Raw genomic sequence first — 27,145 nt, 5'->3', positions numbered from 1 at the left:
TTGGTTCTGTATTCATTACTGTTGCATTAATTTTTTTTGCTTTTTTGCAACAGTGTTAACCAAGATAATATTTGGTCTTGATCTGTGGCCCTCGACTTCATTACTTTTCATTACTTTTCATTACATTCTTCATTACATTTCTTTTTCACATTAGACTACTCATAAATCCCTTACTAATATACTTGGTCTTGTAACAGTGTAATATTTTTCAAACTTTTTTTTTTTTTTTTCTTCAAACCATCCAACACCACCGTACATGGCCTCTGCCTCTCCCATAGATAACATTCAGGTCAAAACATTCAGGTGTGTGGTTATTATTTGAACTATCATTTTTATGATATCATTATCATTATCGGCCCTGTTGGAGTGTGACACTAATTGGCTTGTATGCCGCTAAAAGCCTTGTGTTGCCTTGAACCCACATGCAGCTCAGATCTAACCAGTGAGCAGAACTGTCTAAGAACCAGCTGTAGTTTTACATATCGCCAACACCAATTCCTTACAAGTCATCTGCTATGCACATATATAAGATTAAGCCCTAATTAGTCTAGCAGAATGATAAACATCTGTCAAAGCAGATTACTTTAGCAATAAAGAGCTTTATAAAATTGGTTAGGCATATTGTCATAACCTACACTGGTATATACAGTGCTTTTCCCACCTTAATTTGTGTTTACAATTTGGAGTATGATAAACACCTGTTTTTACACACCTGTTGTCACCCACACCTATTTTCTGTTTGTAGGACAGCAGTGTAGCAATAGATAAATGCTGCTAAAAACCTCCTAATGTCAAGCAAACACTTTCGCTTTTCGGCTATGACGGAGCTGAAATGAAGGTGTGAAAAAGAAACCCCCCGCAACAGCGGATGGGTGGAATATTCCAAGCAGAGAAGCAGTGCATGGAGCTCATCTCATTGCCCCTGGACAGGGGTCAAGGAGCTAGAAGCCTCTTCATTGGGCTGCTGATGACATATGAAATGAATAGGAGGACCAATTTCTGCCCAGCCAGCAGAACAGTGGAAATGAGCTGTTTCAGATGGCCTGGATATTAACAGCGTTCGCAGGACTCGCTGACGACACCATCTATAGCAGCCCACAAATCACTTTCTAAAGTTGTGAAGTGCGAACAACTCAACACTGTAAATGCTCTTAGCTTCGTGCTTTTAAGTCACACGATGTGACAGTATATTTTTTATTCATTTATTTGTTCTAAAATAAATGAGCACGGTTACTAATGAGTAACCTTGATGTCGCAGTCACTGCTTGCTCTGCTACAACAGACTTAATCTGTTTCAGTCTCTTCCAGGGATTAATTTTCAGAATACCTGCTTCTTTTTGTTGTACTCTGTGTGGCTTAAGCAGTGAGAAATGGCAAGCAGCACGTGCAGTACGGTCGCGTTTTCACCCCGGACGCACGGTGCAACAGGTATAATGGGTTTGTTGTGAAAAATACAGATGCGTACCCATTAACGGTTCTCTTATCTTAAAGATTAGTAATGATTTGATTTGATTTAATAGTTGATTGAACAGGCCATTATCCTCTCCAGTGACACTCGGCGCATCTTGACAAAGCCAGTCGTGCTGATGTCATCAGAGTCATGTCCCATCCTGTAAGCGATGCCTGCACGCTCTCCGTTGATTGAGACGACTTGGCTGTGGTGCTGCAGCTGTCTTGTGGGCGTGGGCTGAACAATGCTGTTGTGCTCTGTTGTAGTAGGGAATTAGCTGGCTCACACGAGCGTGCCATTAAAGCCTCCTAATTAGGCTTGATTAGCATGCTGCATTAAAGGAGGCTGAATGGCGCAGAGGCTGTTGTAGTGTAACACTCCTGAGAGAGAACGCGCCTGCATGCGTGCGTGCGTGCGTGCGTGCGTGTGTGTGCTGCATGAGAGAGAGAGCGAGATCTGCCCTTGAAGGAGGATGCATTGTGTTGCATTCAGCCTCATTAAGCAAACTGTAGTTTGAATGGCCTCTAATGTGTCCTATGCGTAAGTAACTCTTACACAAACAAAGCGCCCTCAGGGTAACGGCACGTCTGCAGTCTGCTTGCACACCTTCACTCTTCAACAGACGGACAGCACGACAGACAGCACGTTTTTATCTGTGGTCTGTGGACTTAGCTGTGAGTGGCTTGTGTAACAGCACTAAACAGGTCGACTGGCAGAGGTGCATATGGTACTGTTGGGTTACTTCATGTGTCTGTCTTTGTCCTTCTGTGTGTGTAGTTGGATCTATGTTAGCATGGGTGTGCAGCTGTATCGGGGTGTGTATGGGTGGGTGAGTGCTTGTGGTGGAGGAGAGGCAGTTGGAGGCTCTGTCCTGGTTGGGCTGAGTCCTCCCTGGCTGCTCTACTTATTGCTTTCTGACCTTTGAGATCATGCACACACCTGCCTGTCTATCAACATTACCTTCAAACCTGCTAATAACCCAGCCACAGGGTGTGAAATTCAACTCACACACACACACACACACACGCGTCTCCCCCCTAGTGAAGGGATATTAGAGGAACTGACCTGGCCTTGAATGTGAAGTACAGTGATAGTCATCTGTTATGAGCAGTGGGGGCACTGAGGTGAAGAGAATGGGAGGGAAGGAGGGAGGAGATGAGGGACAGACAGACAGAGAGAGGGATGGTGAGAGAGAGAGAGAGAGAGAGAGAGAGAGAGAGAGAGAGACTGCTACAGAGTGCTGAGCCTAGCAATCCCTGCTTGCTGTGAAGTCAGAAATTTAAGACACATTTTGGATATACACAAAAACACACACTCTCGCACGTCAGACCCTTTCACCAAGTTAATTAGGAGCACCGTTTCTTGAGACCGTGGATGCCATTACAAAACTTTGTAGTAATTTGTCAGGCAGCCAAGGCACAAGCCTGCTCTTTGGCACTGTGAGAGCTCACTTCACATGGCATGGCTGAGGATTGCCACCTGGTTTCTCTTCTGGATGATATAGCTGTAGAGTTTGTACTGTAAGCCCCTAAACCATGTGTGTATGTGAGAGAATCTCCTGAGACAAAAGGGATGAACACCTTATGCTGCTCCTCTTATATGAATGAATAAAGAGGTGGATGGGTTCTCTTCTCTTCCGTTGGCTCAGTGCGACTCTCTAACTGCTCCTCCGTAGATCACCGTACACACCTGCGCCCTATACACGTCCCCTCAGCCTTGCCCCCTACATATCTCCCCTTAGATGTCCACTTAGACTTGAGACGCTTTGCATTGAACTTTCCAGAGAAAGATCGCTTCTTTCTTCTCAAATCCTGATGCTAAAGTTTTGCGGACGTGCTTCGCGATGTATGAAACTTTCCCTCCTAAATTCATTGATTTAGAGCTTTGCCCTCTTTGTATTATTTGAAGACAACAGGCTGTGTATTTTCTGCACTTCCTATATAAGGGTTAGTAATCAGTTCAGTCACTTTTTCCTTAAGCACTTTATTGACATTTACACAGTGGGCAGACACTCTTATCCAGGGCAACGTTCTGACATGGTGAATCTAGTGTTTGGAATTTTGCTCAGGGACTCTTATTGGTGTAGCATAGTGCACTTGCCCAGATGGGGATAGAACCCAATCCATATGGGAGAAGTCACATATTGTTCCTCTTATTCATTAACGGAAAATGTTTCAAAAACACCAAACCTCTGCCTGTTTTATGCTAATTATTCTTTCACATATTCCAAGCTAAAGTGTCTAGTCCTTCATGTTCACCTGCAGTGCACGTCATCTCCAGCCAGTTTCCCACAGAGCTCGTCGTCGTCCATCAGATAAGCGAGACCGCGCTAAGCACTACGCTCAGTTCGGCGAGGGTCACGTGCCTGCCACCAGGGGTTCTTTGTTTAATACTCTGAAAAGAGGCCATTTGCATCTTGGGACACGTTCGCAAATGGCGCTCTCACCAACTGCCGTCCTGTGCCTTGGTTTCAGTCCTCTAAATGGTCCCCTCCATTCACACCATTCATTAGGCAGACATGCCACTGTGTGCTGTGATTAGCTGGGCTTGCCCTCTCCTGACTCTCTTTCGGAGCACGGGCAGCAGGAGGCCGCTGCTCCCGCCTCCTCCCCGCCGCCCGTTCACCGCCGAGCGCTTCCAAAAGCACAAACCACTTAGCCAAAAGCGTTCCGTCACCGCCTTTTATGTGGAGGAAATACCTAAACGCATTAGAAGTCTAAAAAACCTGCAATTTACCGTGAGGTGAAAACGGTGTTGGCGGCCTAATTCAAATCTGTTAGCACACGTTAAAGTGAAGAAATTGAAAAATGGAGACAGAGGGTCTGTACCACCCCCACCAAGGAAGGTGATTCATGGTGCAGACTGGCAAGACGCGCGGTGGGGGGTGAGAGGGCGTGCACCCATCTCCCCCAACGCCTGGCCCATCGGTTCTAATCTGGCAGAGCGACAGCTGGCCCTGTCTGCTGGGAGCCCTCTCCATTAGGAGCTCAGGCAGGTGGTGTTCCCCCACACATGTGGCCCATTAAGGATCATTGCGTTGGCCTCAGGGGTGGCGGGATGGCAGGCCCGGGTGGTGGGGGTGGAGCGGAGCCCCACTGCAGCGCAGCAAAGCACCTTCACACACAGGCAACGCACTTTCACCTCTTTCCCAAAGATGCCCTCGGCTAGCACGGTAGGCCTGGTTAAGTGCGCGTGCATGGTAATCTGATTTTGAGCTCTGAGTTCTGCTAGTTGCATTTTTTTTCCCCCTTCTTCATAAGATTTTTATTTTTATTTTTTAAATCATCACTTTAGCGTCTCTGCTATGAAACCTGAAACTAGCTGTCTGCTCTCCCGACCTCTGGCAGATGAGAAACGCAGCTGCCCCTTGGCCTGGGAAAGGCTATCGCCTGTGGGCAAAATATCATTTCGGAGAGGTAAATGGAAAAAGAAGGAGTGGGTAGCAGCGCTCTGTTTTGAAGAGGGGCTCCTCATTTCTTCCCGAATCGGTTCGGACCGCTGCACCTATCCATCTGCGTTAGGGCTCCGAGGGGTGGCTGTGACAGTCTGCGTCAGGCTGTTGTGCTCCGGCAGCTTCCGCAACCCCCCCATGCCAGCCCAGTTGGCGCGGGCCATCCGTCTCTGTCTGCTCTCCCACTCCCGCACATGCCCCGCCCCCCACCTATCCCATGATTACTTTTCCCTGCCCTCTGACCTCCACCTGCTGCTAATGAGGGGAGACCCTCATCTCAGCCCAGTGGCTACCACAGGGCTATGGATGTAGATGTGAACTGACACTTCACTAAGTCACGCACCCCTTGGTTACTGTTGCTATGCCTATCAAACTCTCTGCGGCATATCCAGTTATAGCAGTGAGAGTTATACCAAAGGAAACGGCAAAATTGTGGAGTAATGGTTCTGAAATATCAGAGAAAAGTACACAGAGAGGTCATTATGCATTTGAGAAATACATTCAGAGTCTAATTTGTTGGCAGAGTATTGTAAATGAAAAGGGCATTAAATCAAGGGACAAGTTCAGGCTATTGACTATTCAAAATGCTGGGCAAACAAAGTATACAAGAACAACAATGTTCTTGCACAGAAGAGCCGGACAAGCTATACTTTATTTAAGCTAAAATTTAGTTACATTGGTTCTTTCATTTTTCTGTTAAAAGTGTGACTGATTCTACCACAATGTTTAATTTATATTTGACATCTGTCCTCTTGCATTTTTGGCTTTGAAAAAGCCAAAATAACCTCTAAACTTTTAGTCTATTGGCCGTTGGACTTGCAGATTCCATATGCACAGTTTTGGCAATTTTCCTTGTTCCCTAGAAAGCTCGATAGGACTCCTGTGCCTAGTTACAGCTGCGGAGGATTGGACGGTGGCCATCCTAGGGAGGGGCTTAGCGAAGGGTCAACTGCCACATTCCTCAGTCTGTTATCCTCTTATATACAACCACTCCAAATGAAAAATAAAATGTCATTTCCATTGTGTTGCCTCATCCTACCTTATGAAATAGGTCAGCCATGCAACAGAAGCAAGGCAACCTGCATCACTGGTGTCGCCGTCACCCGACTCCCACATCTTTAATTCTGTATGCCTGGTTCTATTTCTCACAGCCTGGATTTATTTTTAAACAGCACGATTACGCTGTCCACTTTAAACAGCTCTGCCTTGTAGCATTGTGGCTATGACCCTTTGATGTTTTTGGGCCAGAAACCCAGTCTAATCCCTAATAGGAGCTTCAGACCCGATATAAACAATGATGGATGATACCTGGGCTGCTTTTAACATTGTGTATGATGCAGTGTCTTCTCTGATTTGGAAATGTTCGAGCACAGAGAGAGACATATTAATTTTCCATTTTCTAATGTGTTAGTTGAATGTACGCTGAAAGCTTGAGGTTTGGAAAGCGGCGTGTCCTAAACCTCGCTGCTCCCGGCTTCGGTAGGACCGCCTCATTTACGTCCCCCTCACGTAAATTTCCCTCTGGAGGGCAAATAGCCGACCCTAACGACTCCATCATTCCTTAATGCTCCCATTTTCCGCCGGTGCGTCTCCCCGTGTCGTCCCGAAGAGGTCCTGATCAGGACGCGTAATGGGACAAGGACCTCTCTACTGGACGCACCCTAATTGGTCTTCGAAGCAGGAGCCTAATTGTAAATGGGTTTTATATCACTGCTTGTTTCCTCTGAAGCCCTTCGAAGGGCCGGCCACTTCCCGACGGGTGGAGGAAGGCCCTTCACCCCGCCCCGTCTGCGCCTGACCCCGGGCTGCGCTCCTTGGAGGTTTTTCGTGGCGCGGCTACATGAGCTGCAGATGGAAGTGCCGTTCCGGGAGAGCTGCCATCAGTGCGGAAGCAGCGGTCCAGGCAGACTTCTGTGTTTAAAGTCACAGTGGTCTGTAGGGTGGTCAGATCGGAGGTTCCTCCTCATTCCCACATTAGCCTGTTTCTTTAGAGCAACAGACTAACAGAGGGTTAGACCTCATGTTACTCTGGCAAAGAGAGATTAATATGAACTTTACCCTTGGGAATGTAAGCTTATAAAAAATCTTGCAATAAAATCAAAACATAAAACAATGACAGCAACCAAACAACCACTGGTATATAAATGTTTAATCTTTAATGTGTTAATGCTGTTTTTTTGCTTCCTGACTTGTTTGTTGAGTGTGCAGGGTGCGGAGGAGGCTCCTTCACACTTGCCAACGAATCACACATGGATCACAAATTGAATCGTGTTGGCTGATGACATCAGCCAAGAATTTGTGTCAGAGGGAATAGTTGAGTCCTACCATGTTGTCAACCATCTTAGCTTGGCGAGTCATTACAATCTGTGATGTCTTAAGTCATGGGTGCAAGGTTTTGCGCTCAGCCTTGAAGACGGCATGGGTCGCGCAGAGACCCAGCCCCTCGGCCTGGACCTTCCCGAGAAAGCCTCCGAACGTTTTGCCTGCTTGTCTGTTTCTGCTTTGCGGGCTTCTGTTGCTCTGACTGGTAAAAGATTTTGACCAAAGGCTAGACCACCCTGCTAAATCTGTCACACTGAGATTGGTGTTTTCGGGAGAAAAATAATCCCTAAAGACCATGTGGAGCTACTGGCATATGATGGACTTGCCCTTTTGTTGCATCACATGCACTAAGACAAGGCCTCGTGTGTCTGAGAAGAGAAAAGGTTATGAATGAATGTTTATCAAAAAAGTGAGACACGCGAAGGATGTGGGTGACTCCTTTTGCTCTACACCGAGCACTAGAGCGAGGCGAAGAACGTTTCCCCAGTCAAATACAGCCACACTCTACAGCCATAAAAGTAGAACAGAGTCTCCTTGTGAGTTTTGTTGTCGAGAAACTGGTAAGTCAATGGAGCATAAATCCTTAGCTCAGCACGACGGAGAGGCAGCGAGTGGAGCAGCCATTTCTCAGCCAAAATGGGATTTTTTTTGGGGCGGACAAATGTGAAGGACTGTGTGTGTTGTGGTGTAGTGGGGGGGGGGTCTCTGGGGAGGTGCAGTGAGCCGTCTCCCATGGCTAACGTGTCCGTGTGCTGGCCACCTGTCCTTGGCATGATGGACTCTGAGAGAGCGGTCATTTATTGCCATGAGCAGACTTTCATAGCTATGCATGCAGGTGATTTATGACTGCACCTGCAGGAAAATAAAAGAAGGAAAAAGTGTGTGTGTGTGAGAGAGAGAGAGAGAGAGAGAGAGAGAGAGAGAGAGAGAGAGAGAGAGAGAGATGCTAGTGGGTATATTTTTATTAATATATCTTAATGTGAGTGTACATGTCTGCAATGCTGAACTTTTTTGAGTGCATGCATTTATTTACACGTGTATGTGCGTGGACATGAATCCAAACAGATACTTTAGCCTCTCTCCTTTTTGTATGGTTTCCTCTATAAAAAGCAAGCTCACACAAAACTGTCAAATAAAAATTTGATGTCCACTCCGCGCTAACTTTCTGCTGGCCAGGCTTGTACTCCTGCGGCACGGTTATGAACAGCCAAGCATCAACCTCCACTCCGCCCGCCCACGCGGTGACAGCTCCTCACCTCCGCCACCTCCGGCTCAGCCCCAGCTCAGATGGCATAAGAACGGCAGTGGGTGTGCTCAGCACTTCTCCTGCAGAGTCTGGCACTGCCTCAGGCTCTCCAGCCCAGCTGCTCAGCCTCCCCTTCGCACCACCTCAAAGGGATCGGAATGTGGATTAATGGCGTTAGCACCCAGTCAAAGCCGAGCTACGAGCTGAGTCATCACAAAATGTCTATTAGTAATCAGCACGGGCCTGTAGGAGGACTGAGATCCACAGAGTTCTTGCCGCAGTGCTCTTGACACCCCCTCCTGTTGCTCGCTGTGGCTGGGTCGGGTTGGCGCTGTCCTTGGTGCTGAAATGCGTCTAAATGTGCGAAGTCCCTGGAGGGCCCTGGCCTCCCTGTAGTGTCCCGGCAGAGTCCCGCTGCCTTCCATCAAACCCTGACAGACACTGCACCTCCAGCGAGACAGGCCTGGGCACTTTATTACAGCAACACGATGTTTGGCCTGACAGGCAGTGTGCAGTAGCCTTGGTTCTGGCCATAATGGTGTGGGTTATTTATTAGAGAATCCAGTGCACTCTGGCCCAGGGGCAGATGCTCTGTTTGTTTGTTTTTTTCATAGTTCCACATCCAGTGACCACCTGGGGAGAGGGAGGTTCTCCATGTTGTTGGGAGCCAAGATGTAAAGCCACCATTTTATAAAGATACTGCTTGTTCCTATAGTGGGTTTTTTGTTGTTGTAGAAAGTTTGTAAGGATTTTTTGACAGCTTTCCGCTCTCTAACTTTGTCCTCGAAGTTTTTGCGTATGTCTGTCATATTAAGGCTTAAATCTGAAGTTGTTCTGCAGGTTCTGGTAAAAGTGGAGTTTTGAGCCGCTTAAGACTTTGTTAATGCTCTGCGCCTTTTGCAGAGGATTCAGTAAAGGTGCCGTTGTGCTGTGTGTGTGTGTGTGTGTCTGTCTGTGTGTGTGTGTGTGTGTGTGTGTGTGTGTGTGTGTGTGTAAGTAATGAACATCTTTGAGGGCCTGCAGATATGGAGCTTCACAGATGTACATGCTGAGCCCAGGCACCGCCGCGTTGTCTGAAAATGTGCAAATAAACGTGATGGAATGCATTAGCGAGGTCTTTCTTCTCCTTCCCCCCCTCCCCTGGTCCCTGAGAGTCAGCAGGGTGGCTGTTAGGCTAAAGACATACTGGAGCAGTGTCACATGTCAGGAGCAAAGTGGCCCGACTGTGTCACCCTTCCATCTGCACATCACCTCAAACAGCAGGCCACTTTGGCAATTACAGACTCCCCAGCCGCCTGGCAGCGCTGGCCAAAGCCTGCACCTTGACGAATCATATCTCGGGCCTCTCAGCACCTGGACTAAGCTCTGAGCTTAGATTGTGGGCATGTGTACGCACTTGCATGTGTTTTGTAAGCGTCTGCGCACTTGTGTGTACACAAATGGGTGACGTGCTCTTGCATACATGCCTGTTTTGGTTGTTTTTTGCTGTGTGTGTGTGCACAACACAGAATGTGAGGATCTGTGTGTGTGTTTGTCTGCAAATGAACCTCAACATCATCAGACACATCGTCGACGTCCGGTCTGAGGAGAGTTCTGCTCACATGTCGTGTCTGTCTTCTTGCATTAAGATTGGCCCATCTCTTCTCAAAGAGCCACTTGCAGATGTTTCTCCTGGAAACCCACGTCAGTCCGCACTCTCAAACACACACACTCAGGCACATTGATGTCAGATAAGAGAACCGGGTTGCAAGAGACACTGGCAGGTCTTTGTGCTTCTTTGTGTGTGCGTGTGTGTGCATGCACACGTACATGTGCAATTTGTTTTTCCCTCAGGCTGACGTCACCTGTTGTTTCCCTGAATATTTCAAACGCGATGTTTTTTTTAATAAAGCCTCGGTGAAGAGCTTGTGCCATCTCAAGCGTCGGAGGCACACCGCCCGTATCCTTGATCAGCCTCGGAGCACCTGGTTCAGCGCCGTAAAAATGCCAGCCTTAGACAAACGTGCCAGTCTTGACTTTTGCTTTGTTCTTTTACCAAAAGCTAAGAACCTCCCCAGTCTTTGTTTTAAGGTCTCATTTTTCACTCAATAATTAGTTTTATGCATTTTGATATTTAATAGAACACTTCAGCCAGGCATTTATATCTGCAGAGTAACTGACTTTCTTGATTCAAGTTGATGGATGTTGTAGTTGAGCCACTCTTCCCAACCGCCGATCTTTTTTTTTTTTTTTTTTGGTGTGTAATGTAATGTGTAGCATGTTGTGTGATGGGTTGTGGGCTCTCTGATGTGGGTTGTTGGGTTGTTTGTGTAGTGTGGTGTGTGTGTGTGTGTAGTGTTCTGGGCTGCAGGCTCTCTGATGTATGTTGTTGGGACAGTTGTGAAGCATGGGTTGTGTAGTCTGCTGGGTTGTGGACTCTGGTGTGTTGTTGGGACAGTTGTGTAGCGTGCTGGATTTCAAGTTTCAAGTTTGGTTTATTCGTCACATACATAGTCATACACAGTATAACATGCAGTGAAATGGTTGAGAGTGCTCTGTCCAAACCGAGGAAAAGAAAAACAGGGGTGCATAGAGAAATATAGATATTCTATATATGTGAAATATATATATCTATATGCAAAGAGAAATATATATATATATATATATATATATATATATATATATATATATATATATATATATATATATATATATGCAAAGAGAAATATATATATTGTACAAAATATATTAACAAAGTATGTACAATATATGTATATTATGATTATATACACAATGTACAATGTATATGGTTGTGTGTATATATGTACACAATGTACAGAATGTACAGATCCATTTTGTAGAATAACATATTTACAGTTGTTGTGTTACAAGGTAATTGAATATATATATATATATATATATATATATATATATATATATATATATATATATATATATATATATACATACACAATTATACAGTTATGTTACATGGTGGTGGTGGTCCCCACAGTTTATCAGTTTCCCTGATTCAGGGCCCGAATGGCCTGTGGGAAGAAGCTCCTCTTCAGTCTCTCTGTCTTGGTCTTCAGGGTTGTGGGCTCTGGTGTGTGTTGTCAGCACGGTTGTGTAGCAGCTGGGTTGTGGACTCTGGTGTGGGCGCTTAATAAGCCTCTCCCTCTCATGCCTTCCCTCTAGGTGCTCTGTTATCTCTCCAGCACCAGAACCCAGACAGATGAAAGACAAATCAAACATTGCATGTTTCCCCAGCGAGCTTTCCCCCTGCTCTCCCTCTCTCTCCCTCTCCTCCCACATCAGCACGTTTATAATCCTCAGCTTTTCTCTTTGTCTTTCTTCCATCTCGCCTTTATTTCTGTTTCATCCAGATTATTCCAGAATCCACTTTGTCTGATCCAGTAATCCTTCTGTAAGCAGTGAGATTGGAATGGGATGTTATCTGCTGTTTGCTGGCCTCTGAGATGGTCGACAGCTTGCCCGGGCATGTGTTTGACACATGCGTGGGATGGTTGTAGCCACACCTGAATTGTGTGTGCATGTGTGTGTGCGTGCGTACGCGAGCAGCAGTTCCACTCCCACAAAGCTGTGCTAACACTTAAAGACCATGTTTACTCACTCAGATTGGGCGGCGCTGTAGAGCTCATGGTTGTCAGTAACCCTCCCGACCTCTAGAGGGCGTTCATCTGCCGAGGGCACGCGGGCACGGTGAAGCAGAGGTTGCATCCTACCGTTCCGAGCCACGGCCAGTGAGCACGGATGAAAAGCACGGCGGCCCTCCTCTGCCCTGCTCGTCTCCTGCTCGCAGATTGGAGTGGATCCCGCTGCTTATGGATTCATAGGCTGAACGAGGGCGGCTGAGGAGACCAAATCAAAGGCGACAGGCCCAGAGCGAGCCGCGGCACCATGCCTCCCTCCCCTTCATTACAGCTCAGTGAAACGGAGAGACAGAGAGACGCAGAGAGAAGCAGGGAGGCTTTGAGTTTGACTTCATGCAGTCAGACGAACAACCATCCCAATTCTGAAACAGCCCTCCCCTCTCAACCCTTTTTCAATTTTGCTGTGGAATATTAATCTTTAATAGGGTAATAATTGTGGTACCATATTTGCTGTCACCCACCATTAGGCCAGATTAATTAGGCCATTTAGTTTAGCTTAAGAGCGTGTCGGCCATGAGGAATGGCGAGAGTAGCGCCAGGAGCCTGGGCTCTGCGGCACGGGTCAGCCTCGGCCCCTTCGGTACTCAGGCCGACAGCTCTTCACACGGCCCTGCCGACAGAGCGTGGCGCAGGACTAAAAGTTCCCGTCAGAAATGTCAGTCAGCAGCTGCTGAAAAGTCTTCCATTGCGATGATATGGCTGTTTCACTTCCAAGTTTTCTCCTTTGTTTCTGCTCTCTCACTCTCTCACTCGCTCTGTCGTCATTCTGATGTACCGGAGGTTTGTCACGCTGTTCCACGCCCGTCGTCCCCACCGCTCATCGACAAGACCCCACGTTAGACAGCTGCTGTGATGGCCCACCACGCCACCCTACGACGCGCTCGCTGCCGTTCGGACCCCACCCTTCACGGCCCGCCGCAACACGCGCCTAGCGTCGCTCCCCACGCAGACGCCAGCGCCCGCTTTCAGCCGCGGAGGGTTTGCAGGTTGAGCTCTCTCTCAAAGTGCGCCGCTCTCCAGAGCGGCCCCTGCATTCACGTGCCCGCGCCCGTCCTCGCAGCCTCGGCAACAGCGTTGAGCTCTCCTTGACTCATGATTAGTTGGCCTGTTAGGAGCAGCAGTTCGCCCTCGACCTTCAGCAGGGCAGAGATCTGACTCTGAGCTAGACTGCTATTAACGTTCAGCCTTTAATGTCCACTGGATCCCATCGTTCTTGTTCTTACATCCAAGAGCTATAAAAAATGACATGGATATTTTTTTCCCATTGGGCTTGGCCATTTTCCGTTAAAGCCCCAGGACTGAGGAATATTATTTCCTCTTGCCAGGATGCAAAAATTGGGGTGGGGGAACAGCATCAAATCCATTATTCTGTCAACCAATATAATTTTTATCTCTTTCCTTGTTTAACGAGGGGAAAAGAATCTTTCCAGTAAGGATTTATCATCAGTGAGAGCCTTGGTCACGTACAGAGAAATGCCAATGGCCATTAATGCCAAAATACTCCCAGACGACACAGAAACTTGAAAACGTCACAAACATAACACACAAATAACCCCTAATTTCAGCTGGTAACACACATGCACACACAGGCATTATGCACATACAATAATCATGATTTTGTCTTCTCCTGAAAAGGGTTGAGAATGTGACTGTCCTCTATGTATTTTGTATGTTGTTGTTGTTTGCCGCGGGTGGTGCTGAACCGGAATCGTGGGCGACTAAAAGCCTGTTGATGTCAATAGCTATATTTTTTCCTGCAAGGCAGCTGAAAATGCGGTCTAATCGAATGGATATTAAAGTCACAATAGACTGCTCCTGCTATTACCACCTGTCAGGCTCAGCCTGTGCACTCTCCTCCCCAAGATTAGTTTCCACTGATGAATATTTATATACTTACTGGAGACGTAGCACCCTCTCCCACACACACACACACACACACACACACACACACACACACACACACACGCGCGCGCACAGGCATGTAGGCCCATTCCTCTCCTCTCTTCTCCTCATGTATGCCCGCCCGTTCATGGTGCTCTAGCATTCTCCTTCTCTCTTCTGTCCGCGTGGACGCGTCCGTGTCCATTTGCGTGTTTGTGTGTGTGTGTGTGTGCCTGTGCACATAAAATGGTACAATTATGCGACATCTGTTATCTGTGATATGTTTTCATGTTTCTGTCTCCTCTGGGAACGTCACCTACCAGCATTCCTCCTCTCCCCTTTATCACTTGTCTGTCTCTCCCTCTTTCCTTCTTCTCTGTAACAAACACACACTCACCCTCCCTTTGTGTCTCTCTCTCTCTCTCTCTCTCTCAGGTGGCGCGGGTGTGTGGCAGGCCAGCCAGCAACAGAAGCTCTTCACCATGGATGTGGATGAGGAGGAGAACATGAGTGAGTGCCTGTATGCCCCAAGAATGCGCACGCGCAGACACAGTCTCTCACATGCTCTTACGCACCCTTACGTGCACATAAAAGGCACAATTACACACGCTTATACACAGTCTACATGCACATAATTCCCACACACATTCCAATACACATACACCCACCTCTACAATTACATAATACCTGCACTCACCTAGAAACGTTTATTAGAAACGTGTGGGCGTAGAGTCCATGCCGAGCTTGTGTCGGTCATGCTCGCCCTGGCCAGCAGTGGCTAGTTGATCAGGACTGCTGGTAGGGCATTTTTGGGTGATGCATGTAAAAACTCCACCAACACTATTAACCCACTCTTACCGGTTCAACACCCACTACCATGCCACTACTGTGCCAATGTCACTACTGTGTTGAGAACAGCTGCCCATCAGCAGGGGTATTGAGGCCATGAACAGTAATGAATGGGGTAGAGGGTGAATGGCAGAGTTAGCATGGCATCAGGTGGTTACAGTCTGTAATTGTGAGCCTGTAACCTGTAACTTACGGTGATCAATGACTGTAGAAGCAATGTAAGTGTGGCCTACACACTCCGGCCAAAAACACTGCAAAAAACCACACCCATACATGCATCTATACTTGACTTACCACAAACTCATAAATACACATAGAAATACTGGCCTGACAGACTATGACACCTATAACGCACCCCTCCACGCGCTTATACACACCCATAGAGTCCCAAAACACATGACACGTTTTTGACTTGGTTGCACAATTCCCTGAACAGGCTCTCATAGCCACCCTTATGCTCCATACTACGCCCCACACGTTATACATCCAGTACGTCACACCCCGTCATCCACCTCCACCTGTAGACACTTCCCAGTGTGCTCATCCAGTTTGCCCAGTGTTCTGATCCAGCACTCCCACTGTGCAGTCACCACGGCACCCGGCGACAGTGCCAGGCTCCTCCTGAACGCACTTCATCATCTAGCTGGCGCCGTCCGGAAAGGGCTTCACAACAGCTTCAAATGGCTTCATAGCGCCGGGCCGGTGGGGGGTGGGGTGGCTGTTGGTACGGCTCCATTGTCCCATTAATGAAATATTCAGCCCTTCGTGTATCTCACAGACTTGGAGCACATCCCAGCCATATCGCCCACCAGTCAGGTCCTCTCACGAGTCCTCCTGGCACAATTGCAGTTAATTGATATTTGGGAAGATTTGAATCGGGGCCCCGGGGTATAGACTGCGCTCTTTCACAACCTGTGAGGTGGCCGTCCATGTTCTGCAGTGCCTTGAATAGGAGCGCGTGCGGTACTAGATGGCCAGCCCTGATGAGCCGTTAACCCACGAGAGATTGAGCTCTCCATTGTCCCACCATTTACGCTAGCCCCCTACAATATGTGGCAAGGTCATTATTACCAACTCAAAGCACAGGCACCGGTTTCTTATTTAGATCTTCTGGTGATAAGTGCAAGTTGATATTCCCCGGCATTTCACAATGGTCTCCTGATTCATTTTCTATATACAATGTAGTAGTTTCACTCTGTCAAATTCTGAATTTTGGATTCATAGGATTTGTGTTCAATACTTGTGTTCACATTTTTTTTATTGCTTTAGAGTCACTTTCTCTCTCTCTCTCTCTCTCTCTCTCTCTCTCTCTCTCTCTCTCTCTCTCTCTCTGTCTTTCTTTTTTTTTATCAAAGTGGGGGATAAAAAGAGAAGTCTGTGTTTCATATGTTAATCCAGTCATTATTTGCAAGTCATGCAGAGTGGCTAATTTAATCCAAAATCTGAAGATCTGATTATGTTAACAAAAAGTGCATGCCGTGCTTTCCTTACGCTTTGCCCGTGTAGATATAAAGTTCTGCTCCCACAGCAAAAGCATGGATGGACCAGGAGCACAGGGGCTCTGCTGCTGTCTCTACACCTATATGTGCGCGCGCGCGTGTGTACACATGGCATGTGTAAGTAGGAGAGAGAAAGAAGAAGCGCGTCTGTCATCACAGCATCCAGCCTGATCCAGATCCAGCGCGACTCTCTCTTCTGCCAGCAGAATGGAGGGCTGATGATTAGGAGTCTCCCAGTGAAAAAGATCTGTCTTAGAAACTGGAGGTGCAGCAGGAAGAATGACTGGGGTCAGAGAGTGAGTGGTGGAGAGGGTCAGCGTGAGAGGGAGAGGGAGAATGAGAGAGGACTCCGGGAAGGTGTCTCGCTTGCTTCTCGGCATGTTCTCCGGTTTAAAATGCACTGGCATACCTGCGCTTAGTGAACATTGCTTGTTTCTGTAAAGGAGCGGCTCAGTGTTCGAAACGCTCAGAGCGGTCTCTCCAGTCATTAGACCTTGAGGATTTAGTGTCGTCTCAGCGGCTCGCGCACAGAAACCGGGACAGATGCGCAGCGCAGACGTAGTCCGCTACCTGTGCGTCCTGAGAAGGGAGGAGGTTTGGCTTCCCGCACTGAAGCGCATGGCGTTCTGCAGATTCTCGTGTAGGTTGATGAGATGAGCACGGCGTGCTTGTGCGTGCGTGCGTGCGTGCCTGCTGAAGCAATGTGGAAGAGTTTTTCATAGTGCTGTTTTGGGTACTCTTTTTGTCTTTCTCCTTTTTCTTTTATTTTTCAACAACTTGGCTCCTACCTTCCTGCAGTCCTTCCATAGTGTCTCAACACCACCCCCTTCCCCTGCTGTCTTCCTCTGCTTCACCAGATCTTCTCTCTCCTCTGAGCACCAAAGGAGTAACCTAGCGAGCTTTTGTTGCAGGATGTTATAAATGAAAATTTAGCCAAAGTTCCATCAGCTTTGTCAATTGGACATGATGATGTGTTCCACATTCTGCTCTGCACAACACCACACTCCCACACCTCTGATAAAGTACAGGTTCTCTCTCTCGTGCGCTCTCTCTCTCTTCTCATTGGCCATGTTCAGTTTACATACTACCAATAACTAACATCGTTCCTGATATTTTACTGATCTCAACATACATTACTTGCACAGAAGACTTGGCAGGAATGTTTGAGAGACATACATTAGTTTCATGTTTAGAATATTTTTAATAGTGGCGTAATCTGTGGAACACACTGCCTACACTGTAAATGCATATGTACTTTTCTAGTTAAAGTTCAGTGGTTTAATAGATGTGATCTTTTATAACTTTGCCTGTGTAAGTTCTCATTACACAAGTGGCTGTGATACTGTTTAATTCTTTTAGGTTTTGTGTGATTAATCAGTGAAAAAGAAACTCATACTACCTGAACAAACATCATAAAAGAACACACATCACATGTTCAATTACAAAGAAAGATAAAGGAATCTATAAATTTTACATTTACAAGATCCTGCAACGAGGGCGTTGTAAGTTACTCTTTCTGGGCATCGCAGGTTCCTGCAGCACCGACGTCAAGGAAAACCGCAACCTGGACAACGTCTCCTCCAAGGAGGGAGCTGGCATTCCCGAGCAGCTCCCTAATGGCAGCGGAGGAGCAGGGCGCAAGCGCCCCCTGGAGGAGGGCAATAACGGTCACGCGCACCCCAAGTTCAGGCCCAAGAAGCGCAAGAAAACCCCTGGGCCGGTTCTGCCCAAGAACGCCTTGATGCAGCTGAACGAGATCAAGCCGGGCCTGCAGTACAAGCTGCAGTCGCAGACGGGGCCTGTGCACGCGCCCGTCTTCGTCATGACTGTGGAGGTGAATGGGCAGTTGTTCGAGGGTTCAGGCCCCACCAAGAAGAAGGCCAAGCTGAACGCCGCGGAGAAGGCCCTGCGCTCCTTCGTGCAGTTCCCCAACGCCTCGGAGGCTCACCTGGCCATGGGCCGCACGCTCACCGTCAACACGGACTTCACCTCGGACCAGGCCGACTTCCCCGACATGCTCTTCAACGGCTTTGAGACCCCCGCGCCACCCGAGGACCCTTTCTACCTGGGCTCCAACGGCAACGGCTCCCTGAACCTGCTGGGAGAGTACCCGGTGCCGGCGGCGGGCACCAACAGCCTGGCGCAGACGCCTCTGTCTCCGCCCGCCGCCTTCGGCTCATCCTCGGGCGGCAAGAACCCCGTCATGATCCTGAACGAGCTGCGGCCGGGTCTGAAGTACGAGTTCGTGTCGGAGAGCGGTGAGAGTCACGCCAAGAACTTTGTCATGTCTGTGACGGTGGACTTGCAGACCTTCGAGGGCTCGGGCAGGAATAAGAAGCTGGCCAAGGCCCGGGCCGCCCAGGCTGCGCTCTCCGCCCTCTTCAACATGCAGCTGGACCAGACGCCGTCCCGCCAACCTATCCCCAGAGAGGGTCTGCAGCTGCACCTGCCGCAGGTACCGGCCTTCTGAGCAGAGCAGTGCCCTACCCACAATCCCCCACCCCCTTCCCACTCCCACAGTGCCCTTTAGTGCGAGTTTATTGATTTATTAAAACAAGGCTGCTTGATTTAGCTGGATTTTTTTCATGGGATTTTTGTCGTGGGAGTAAGTTTTGTTTTGATGGATACAGTACTTATTCATAGTGGTGTATGACATATGGCCATGAAGAGCCTATTTATAGGCTGGTAGAAATATGCTTGAAAACATGATTTAAAAATGGTTAATTTTTTAAAAATTGTAAATTAAGTTAAATTTAACTTTTTATCTGGCTTTTCACTTGCTTGCTGAACTAAATCTATCCTTCTGAATAATTGTATTATATCCCCTTCTACCTCTCCGGTCAGATTGTTAGATAAAATACAGACATATTGGGGAATTTTAAGATTAGCTATCTAATCCAACGAAATAAGGACTCAATCTCTCACTTCTCTGTAGTCTTTGATTAATGGTGCTGAGTTTGAGAAGACTTGTCAAAGATAAGTTCTTTATCAAAGACTTTGTGATTGATTCTTAAACACACTTCCATAACTTTGTACCCATCTTCATTAAGACCGAGGCCTAATTGAAAATGCAGATGGACGATAAAAAGGCAGGTGGCTAAATGGGGCAAAGTCGTGGGTTTCTTTGGATAAAGCGTCTATTTACACCTCACCTAAGCCTTTTGTTAATCCTGCTTTCAGATAAGGCCGTGGACGGAGCTCGGCCTGATCTTAATTACCATCTCCGTCCGAACCGTGTCAGAGTACTAGCGTTTAGCCACAGGCTGCCTGTCTGCTGGAGCGCACCGCTGTCAGGGACGTCGTCTGTCGTCTGTCTCCGCCAACAAAACCTTACCGGCTGCCCGCGTGCCTCACAGGCTCTGATCAGAGAACCCGGTGCTCTGAACCGTGCCCCCACCCCACCCAGCTCCGTGAGCTGGGAGCCCAGGGAGCGTGGGTAAATTTGTTTTAGGGCGGTGGGAAGGTCTCTGGGACGGAGGCTGTCAGGAGGATGAAGTCCGTTAGGCAGACATGGCCAGATGATTTCGGCGGTCTCTCCTATGAAAGGGTGGTCTGTCACAACCAGAAACGTGCTGTTTGTTTTTTCGCCCTTTTAAAATATGTCCTGTGAGTCTCGCTCGGGCCTCTTTGTGTAGCTGTCCCTCCCTTATCCGCCTGTCATTAGTTTGTTTAATTCAGCCTGCTGTGGTGACATGGCAGTGTGGAATTGGCCGGTGAATTAGGGGTCTAATCATATTTAGTTAATGCACCTTCGAGGGAAGGTACCCCCTGCTGCTCAGTGGGGGAAAGATTGAAACTCTTGTAATTGTGGTAAGCGTGATCCTGATGGCTGAGGTGAAGGCATGGACTCCGTTTTGAAGGACTTTTTCTTCCACAGCGCCAAACGCATCCCCCTGTTCTCTGGCGTCTCAACCTCACATTAACCATCAGCTGCTTAATGGTTCTGAAGCACTGGGGAAGCGATGTTGGACTAATGTCTCCAATTTGTGCCCATTCAACCAGTGACTTTTCTCTGGCGTAATCACTCTCCACCATATTAGCAGAGGAGAATAGAATATGAGACAAAAGACACTGTCAAAGAGAGGAAAAACCTGCCTCATGTGGCATAAAATGAAATTATATTCCTCAGGCCAGTAAGGGTGAAACTGAGGGTTTCCATTTACCGTATATATATGCGCCTTGTTGAACATAAATCTCTATATATACCAGATTTGGGTTTACAAAAATCATCTTTGGACTGACTAATGTTCCTGTCCTGTACACGAGTGCGGAGTTTGGGGTCTGACCTGTTGTATGTCTGCCCAGGTTCTAGCCGACGCCGTCTCTCGTCTTGTGGTGGACAAGTTCAGCGAGCTAACCGACAACTTCACGTCCCCACACGCACGGCGGAAAGTGCTGGCCGGGGTTGTCATGACGACAGGTAGGCCTTCGTATAACCCCCGTCCGCTCTAGAAAGTACGCTTCAGTTAGACGAGCGTCTGCCTTCGCATCCTAACACCCACCCACGTGGACCCCCCCGGGTTGCCCTAGTCTAGCTTGGCTCTGCCGCCGGGCTCTAGCTCAAGGCCTCAGCCACGCCCTGACATTCCCTCCACAGGCACTGATGTGAAGGAGGCCCAGGTGATCTGCGTCTCCACGGGGACCAAGTGCATTAACGGCGAGTACATGAGCGACCGCGGCCTGGCGCTGAACGACTGCCACGCGGAGATCGTTGCGCGCCGCTCGCTCCTCCGCTACCTCTACGCGCAGCTGGAGCACTTCCTGAGGTAAGAGGGCATCTGGGGGAGCACGGCAGGGTAACGGGATTCGCTCGGACTGCGAAGCCAGGCGGCCCGTGAACCCGACCGTTTCGAAGGGAACCAAACATCTCTATTGCTTTGTTCTGTTTGCTTTTTAGCAACAACAAAGAGGAGCATGAGAAGTCCATCTTCATGCAGTGTGAGAAGCAAGGCTACCAGCTGAAGGACAACGTCCAGTTTCACCTGTACATCAGCACGTCGCCGTGCGGAGATGCGCGCATCTTCTCCCCACACGAGGCAGGCGTGGAGGGTGAGGGGCCCTGCAACCAACACCAACAGCGGCATTCCTAAAACTGCATTAAACTCTTCAGTTCTGTTTATGCTCTGCAGAGGAGCTAAATAATTAAAGGGATTTATTGCTCAGTAACCTGAATGGCTTTGTAGCATTGTTCACACTACACTATGTGGAGCGGTTTCAAATAAACTGCATCTAATCTAACATGGGTGTTCACTCATTGTGAAAATGACTAAAGTGTCACTTTGTATTAGACAGGTTGAAGCCAATATACCTCTCTCTGATCCCTTTCATCTCCCTTTAGCTGGATGACAGCTTTCTAAAATGATTTATTCAACTCCCTGTTTGGAAATGAATTATCAAAGCATAATAATTGAATTCATTTATGCTTATGATGTTTTCCCCTTGCGATCAGTGTCATTTAATTAGAGTTTCATTTAACTGTCCTCGTTTTGAAAACAAATTTCAGCATTGGATTTAATTAGCAGGCTTTGTCTCTCTTTTCCCGCTCCATGTCTGATTAATTCGGCTCCGCAAGTGTCATGCCTGAATCACTGCTTGCTATTATGCGACACACAATTGCTCTGATGTGCTTCATCAGTAATGCTGTAGACAAGCAGCATTTACTTCCTGCACACTTCCTGCGTGGCTTCCAGTAAATGAGAATTCACCTAAATCATAACTGTGTCCAGTGATCTTTAAAATAAATAAAGTATCACCCCCCCCCCCCCCCCCCCCCCAACTTCCCCGACCTTGGGTGGGCAGACCAGGGAGACAGACACCCGAACAGGAAAGCCCGGGGTCAGCTGAGGACGAAGATCGAGTCGGGTGAAGGCACCATCCCAGTGCGCTCCAGCAACACCATCCAGACGTGGGACGGAGTCCTGCAGGGAGAGCGGCTCCTCACCATGTCCTGCAGTGACAAGATCGCCAGGTAGCACACATGGCCAGGAAGAGGGCACTCACGCAGGCATGCCCCTCACCCCTCACATGCTAGTCATCTGTACAGCCCACCAAAGGCTTACTTTAAACTCGCCTTACTTTAAACACGAATCGTAAAGTTAATTTTTTTGCCAGCAAACCGTTTCAAATGTGTCAGGGCTTCATTTTCCCAAGAGAAAGCTCTCTCTGCTATAGCCAGCGTGTTGCACTGCAGAGCTTCTCGGAATTTCGAGCACCAGTTGAATGCCGGAACACGAGTCGGGCTGCTCCTCCCCCTGGGAACGGGGCTGTGGGGACGGAGCTTGTTGCTGTTGGCGACGGCGGCCGAGGGGCCTGTCCGCCCCTGCTGCTCGCACCTGAGAACGGGGAGATAAGGAGTCGTCACGGCTGACGAGAGATCCCCTCGGTCCCGCTTATCTGTTTACCTTCGCGCACGCACCCTCTGTCACTCTTCCCCTCGCCTCGTTCCCGCGCTATCTCCCGTTTAGCCCATTACGCCCCCTGTCATAAAGAGCAGAGCAAGCATCGGTAATGACGGTTTCCTTTCCTCCCGCGGACCCAAGGCGCCGTTATGAAACCGCGGCCTACTGGAAGACATCCATTAAAATTTGAAGGACGGGTGCTTGTCAGCCAGTGGCTTTTCATCACTTGCACCACTTCCCTGGATGCTGTTGTCCTCCTGTCAGTACGGGCTGTTTGCCAACTCGTCACACATCTTCTGTGAGAGCAGGTTTCCCACGGCTGCTTTCCACTGCTGCAGCGCATCGACTGATTAAAAACAGTAGAACGGAACATGTGTGTTCTGTATCTGTCTCTTCAGGTCTGGGCTGTTAGGGATTCCCTGTCATGCACCTGTTAGGTTGTCCCTGGATGATCCTTCGGGACATGTATGCTTCCTGAAACACACCCTTTTTTTTTTTGCTTGCCAAACTTTTTTCCCCACCAATAGCCTCGGTTTTTGAAGCACTCTCAAATGTTCATGGTTCCACCAGTCAGATGTTCATGCCCTTCCTGAGCTGGGCCATGTAAATTGAACTCAGATGTTCCCTCTCCATCCCAATCAGCTCCAGCCAGGAGCGAATGGCTCCGTGGAGCTGTGCTTTCTCCATTCTAGCCGTTCACAAGCCATGGACTGGATGTGCTATATTCTGACAGGACCTCAGATGCAGGGTGGTTTGCCATGGAGCCTTGGAAATTCCAGGCTTGACTGTGGCAGTGGCTTTTAAAGAAAAACCAGCAAAGTGGCTCCCTGGTGTACCATCTTCTAGTTATTTTCAAACTCTCTCTGAATAAAGTCTTCCACCCCTCTGCTCACTGAATTATTAACTGTTCTGCTAGCTTTTTAGTCATTGGTGATGCTTGAGCTCAGATTCTTCTGGAATTCACTGTGCATTTTTGCTTTCTTTTGATTTAATGGTCAGCCATCAGTGCCGTGGAACAGTAGAGCGATTGATGTCAGCCATGCCTTCCGTCTCTTGACTAATGAAGTCGCCGCGCTAACAATAGCTGGAGTTAAACCTCAGAGTGGGCCCGGCGTTTGAGGCGGCTGATTGGAGCCCTTCTGTTCGGTGCAGCCAATCAGCTCGAGTGTGCGTGGCTGGCATGTGCAGCAGGTGTTTGGGGGAGTGGAGCTGGGCTTGATTAACCCCTGTGATTGTGTGCTGGAGGAGAATGCCCCACGCTGGGCCAGGCTGGGAATGATTGAGGGGGTATGGAAGGCCAACGCTAATGAATCAGTTCCTCTCATACCCTGTGTGAGCGACGAGCATCGAGCCCCAGGCTGCTGAGTAGAGTGTTTTCTGCTTTGCATATTTTTTATTTATTTTTTTGCCCGTCATCTCCAGGCCATGTTTTAATTTCAAACGTTCCCACGTTCCCGTGAAGATTTTAATACTGCCGTTTCATAAGATGTGATGAGTGGTGATATGTGGTGTTTTCCATAATTGTGTTGTGTCCTCCAACCTGGTTATCTCCTTTACACAGCGACTCACATGGAGCAGTTAACCCATGAAATGAAACATAAGGGTATTAGATGGAACAATATAGAAAATGCTTCAGGTAAAAGGGAAACATCTTTTAATACAAGACAGGGGATGTTGTTTCTCACTGCGTGCGTGCGTGCGTGCGTGCGTGCGTGTGTGCGTGCGTGCGTGTGTGTGTGTGTGTGGGTACAGGTGGAACGTTGTAGGGATCCAAGGCTCACTGATGACCTACTTTACTGAGCCCATCTACTTCTCGAGCATCATCCTAGGTAGCCTGTATCACGCCGATCACCTCTCCCGCGCCATGTACCAGCGCATCGCCGACATCGAGCACCTGCCACAGCAGTTCACTCTCAACCGGCCCCTGCTCAGCGGTGAGGGAGACCCCTCCAGCCCACTACTGCTCCCCTCTCCTCTCTCAGTCACTGCATTTGGCACTTGGGCCGAATTCAAGACCACTTCACAAAACGGGCATTTTAGATTTATAGGAGTGGGATATCCCCGGCTTGCCCTTGAAAGCTGGTTTATTGTAACTTGAAATGTATAACTCTTAAATGATGAGTATATCCATCCATTTCTCTCATTTGTTTTCTCTCTCTCTCTCTCTCTCTCTTTCTCTCTCTCTCTCTCTCTCTCTCTGTCTGTCTGTCTGTCTGTGTGTGTGTGTGTGTGTGTGTGTGTGTGTGTGTGTGTGTGTGTGTGTGTGTAACATACACTCACTTTTCTTTCTTTTTATTAACAGTTAAACTAAGCAATATTTCATTACTTTTAAGCTGTCTTTAAACACCCCTGGGCTCCTCTGTTTAAAGACTGCATGGCATTTGAGAATGCCTGCCTGGTTTCTCACCTGATATCACCTTAATTACACTGTTCTAAGGTCATTCTCATTTATATGTGATAAGACATCCCCAAACACCTGCTCAGTAACCAAACACCTGCTCAGTCACCAAGCATTTTACTGAATAACTAAACACCTTCACACTGGTGTACTGTTTCTTAGGACACAGTTTTCAGCAAGACACAGTTTTCATAGCTTCTGACTGACGTCTTTGACTGACAGGTGTTATGGGAGTTGCAAATGCAACACTGTGGCTGTCCAAACCAGGTAGATCCTGAAGAGCGAACAAGGACATTTCCGGTCCTGCTGGTGTCAGTGGGCTTCATATTTCATCTTCGGGCTTCTCCGATTCTCCTCCACTGCAGTTATTGACAGTTGGACCACAGGGCACGATTTTCTTTTTCTTTTTCTTTTTTTTTTACACGCCTGGAAATTCTGGTTTTATTTTTTTGTAATACTCTCTGTGAATATTGACTTCAAAAGATCAGCTTCAGCCCGACACGAATCCTGCAGAAACGCTTCTTGCACTTATTCTGCGGCTCTTTGAAATGTCTTTGACTGATGCATGGGAATCTTTTCATCTCTTTGATTACAAAATAATAAATAATTCCGCTAAGGCAGGTCATCTGATCTGGGTTTTGTGGGTGTGTGTGTGTGTGGGTGTGTGTGTGTGTGGGTGTGTAGGCATCAGCAATGCAGAGGCACGGCAGCCAGGAAAAGCTCCAAACTTCAGTGTGAACTGGGCAGTGGGAGACCAGGGCCCGGAGGTCATTAATGCCACCACGGGCAAGGACGACATGGGCCGCCCCTCTCGCCTGTGCAAGCACGCCCTCTACAGTCGCTGGGTGCGACTGCACTCAAAGGTACACTGTTCATACCATTATAGGGTCAAACTGAGCTCTACACTAAAAAGACCACCCTGTGGAGACAGCTTCATTGAAACCAAGACTCGAGTGGTAAAGAGCTGTAAACTGCTCTGTGTCGGAGCTGCCTTTATTACTGGTCCGTGGGTAGTAGATGGAACCACACTGAAAAGACCAAAGCTTAATTTTTTACCATTTGTAGCACTGTTAATACCCCTATTGTAGTCTGAAAGCATGAGAAGGTTTCATCGTCATCATAGTTCAACACCTCTTTGATGTCTCTCCACAGCTCTGTTCCACTCTGCGGATCAAAGTGCCCAAACCCACTTCATACCATGAAGCCAAACAGGCGGCGATGGAGTACCATTCTGCTAAACAGACGCTCATCAAGGCCTTCCAGAAAGCAGGCTTGGGGGCCTGGGTGAAAAAGCCTATAGAACAGGACCAGTTCTCTCTCAGCTCCTGAAGGGGGTGCAAGAGGCACAGAGCAAAGATCCGAAAGACACGACAACAGCCGGCAGTGGATCCTTCACTTGATGCGCGTGCGGGCGTGTCTTTGACTGTGTTTATTTCCAGCCAAATTCCAGCCCTTTAGTTCCTGTCACACCGTGTGACGACAAAAATCTCCCTTTTATTTTTTTAATGCATGTAGAACTGGTCCACCTTTTTAAACAGATGTTTGTCTCGGAGTTCACAGCATGAGCCCAAAGTGCATAATTCCAAATGCTGTCATTTCTAACTGGAAAATAATGTCCTTTTGAGGTCATGCTTTATATTGTGTTGGTCATTTTATTCCCCTGGCTCTTTGTGAAAGCTAAAATAGATTGTGAAGTAAAGAGAATGCTTCAGGTACCACCCTGATGCACATGTAGGCCACAGGGGGAGCTTTAACTGTACCTCCCACTGAGCACACGTACCTCCTTGTTTCTCGCTTATTTTATTCCCCTTCTCAGAATGAGAGAAAACCTTCTTTACCCCCCAGTATCTTAAGAGTAGGGACCACAGATATCTTGATTGCTTTTTGCCGTGCATTTTTTCCAACCTCTATTACAGTAGTTTAGATTCGGTGAACTGGGCTTTGAGAGTCAGTTAAGTATGTTTTTTTACATTTTTTGACCTCAAACGGGAATTTACG

General features: G+C 48.0%; 1 protein-coding gene across 7 annotated transcripts in view; it reads left to right on the top strand.

Annotated features, from left to right (window-relative positions):
• Positions 1 to 26,500, top strand: part of adarb1b (adenosine deaminase RNA specific B1b) — an 87,750-nt gene extending 61,250 nt beyond the window's left edge. For 6 of the 7 annotated variants that reach the window (XM_035520562.1, XM_035520554.1, XM_035520567.1 and 3 more), the window contains 9 exons: positions 14,439 to 14,513; positions 17,881 to 18,806; positions 20,657 to 20,771; positions 20,949 to 21,117; positions 21,249 to 21,400; positions 22,151 to 22,319; positions 24,502 to 24,683; positions 25,832 to 26,010; positions 26,300 to 26,500. In XM_035520562.1, coding sequence (XP_035376455.1) covers positions 14,486 to 14,513; positions 17,881 to 18,806; positions 20,657 to 20,771; positions 20,949 to 21,117; positions 21,249 to 21,400; positions 22,151 to 22,319; positions 24,502 to 24,683; positions 25,832 to 26,010; positions 26,300 to 26,476 — 2,097 coding nt within the window. In that variant the 5' untranslated portion in view covers positions 14,439 to 14,485 and the 3' untranslated portion in view covers positions 26,477 to 26,500. Of the gene's footprint in view, positions 1 to 14,438; positions 14,514 to 17,880; positions 18,807 to 20,656; positions 20,772 to 20,948; positions 21,118 to 21,248; positions 21,401 to 22,150; positions 22,320 to 24,501; positions 24,684 to 25,051; positions 25,187 to 25,831; positions 26,011 to 26,299 lie in introns of those variants that run through there. The other variant, XR_004775387.1, reaches the window with a different exon arrangement.
• The last annotated feature ends 645 nt before the right edge of the window (positions 26,501 to 27,145 follow it).

The sequence above is a fragment of the Electrophorus electricus genome, chromosome 2 (assembly GCF_013358815.1).
Source record: "Electrophorus electricus isolate fEleEle1 chromosome 2, fEleEle1.pri, whole genome shotgun sequence".
NCBI classification, from domain to species: domain Eukaryota; kingdom Metazoa; phylum Chordata; class Actinopteri; order Gymnotiformes; family Gymnotidae; genus Electrophorus; species Electrophorus electricus.
This window is presented reverse-complemented; position numbering and strand designations above follow the sequence as displayed.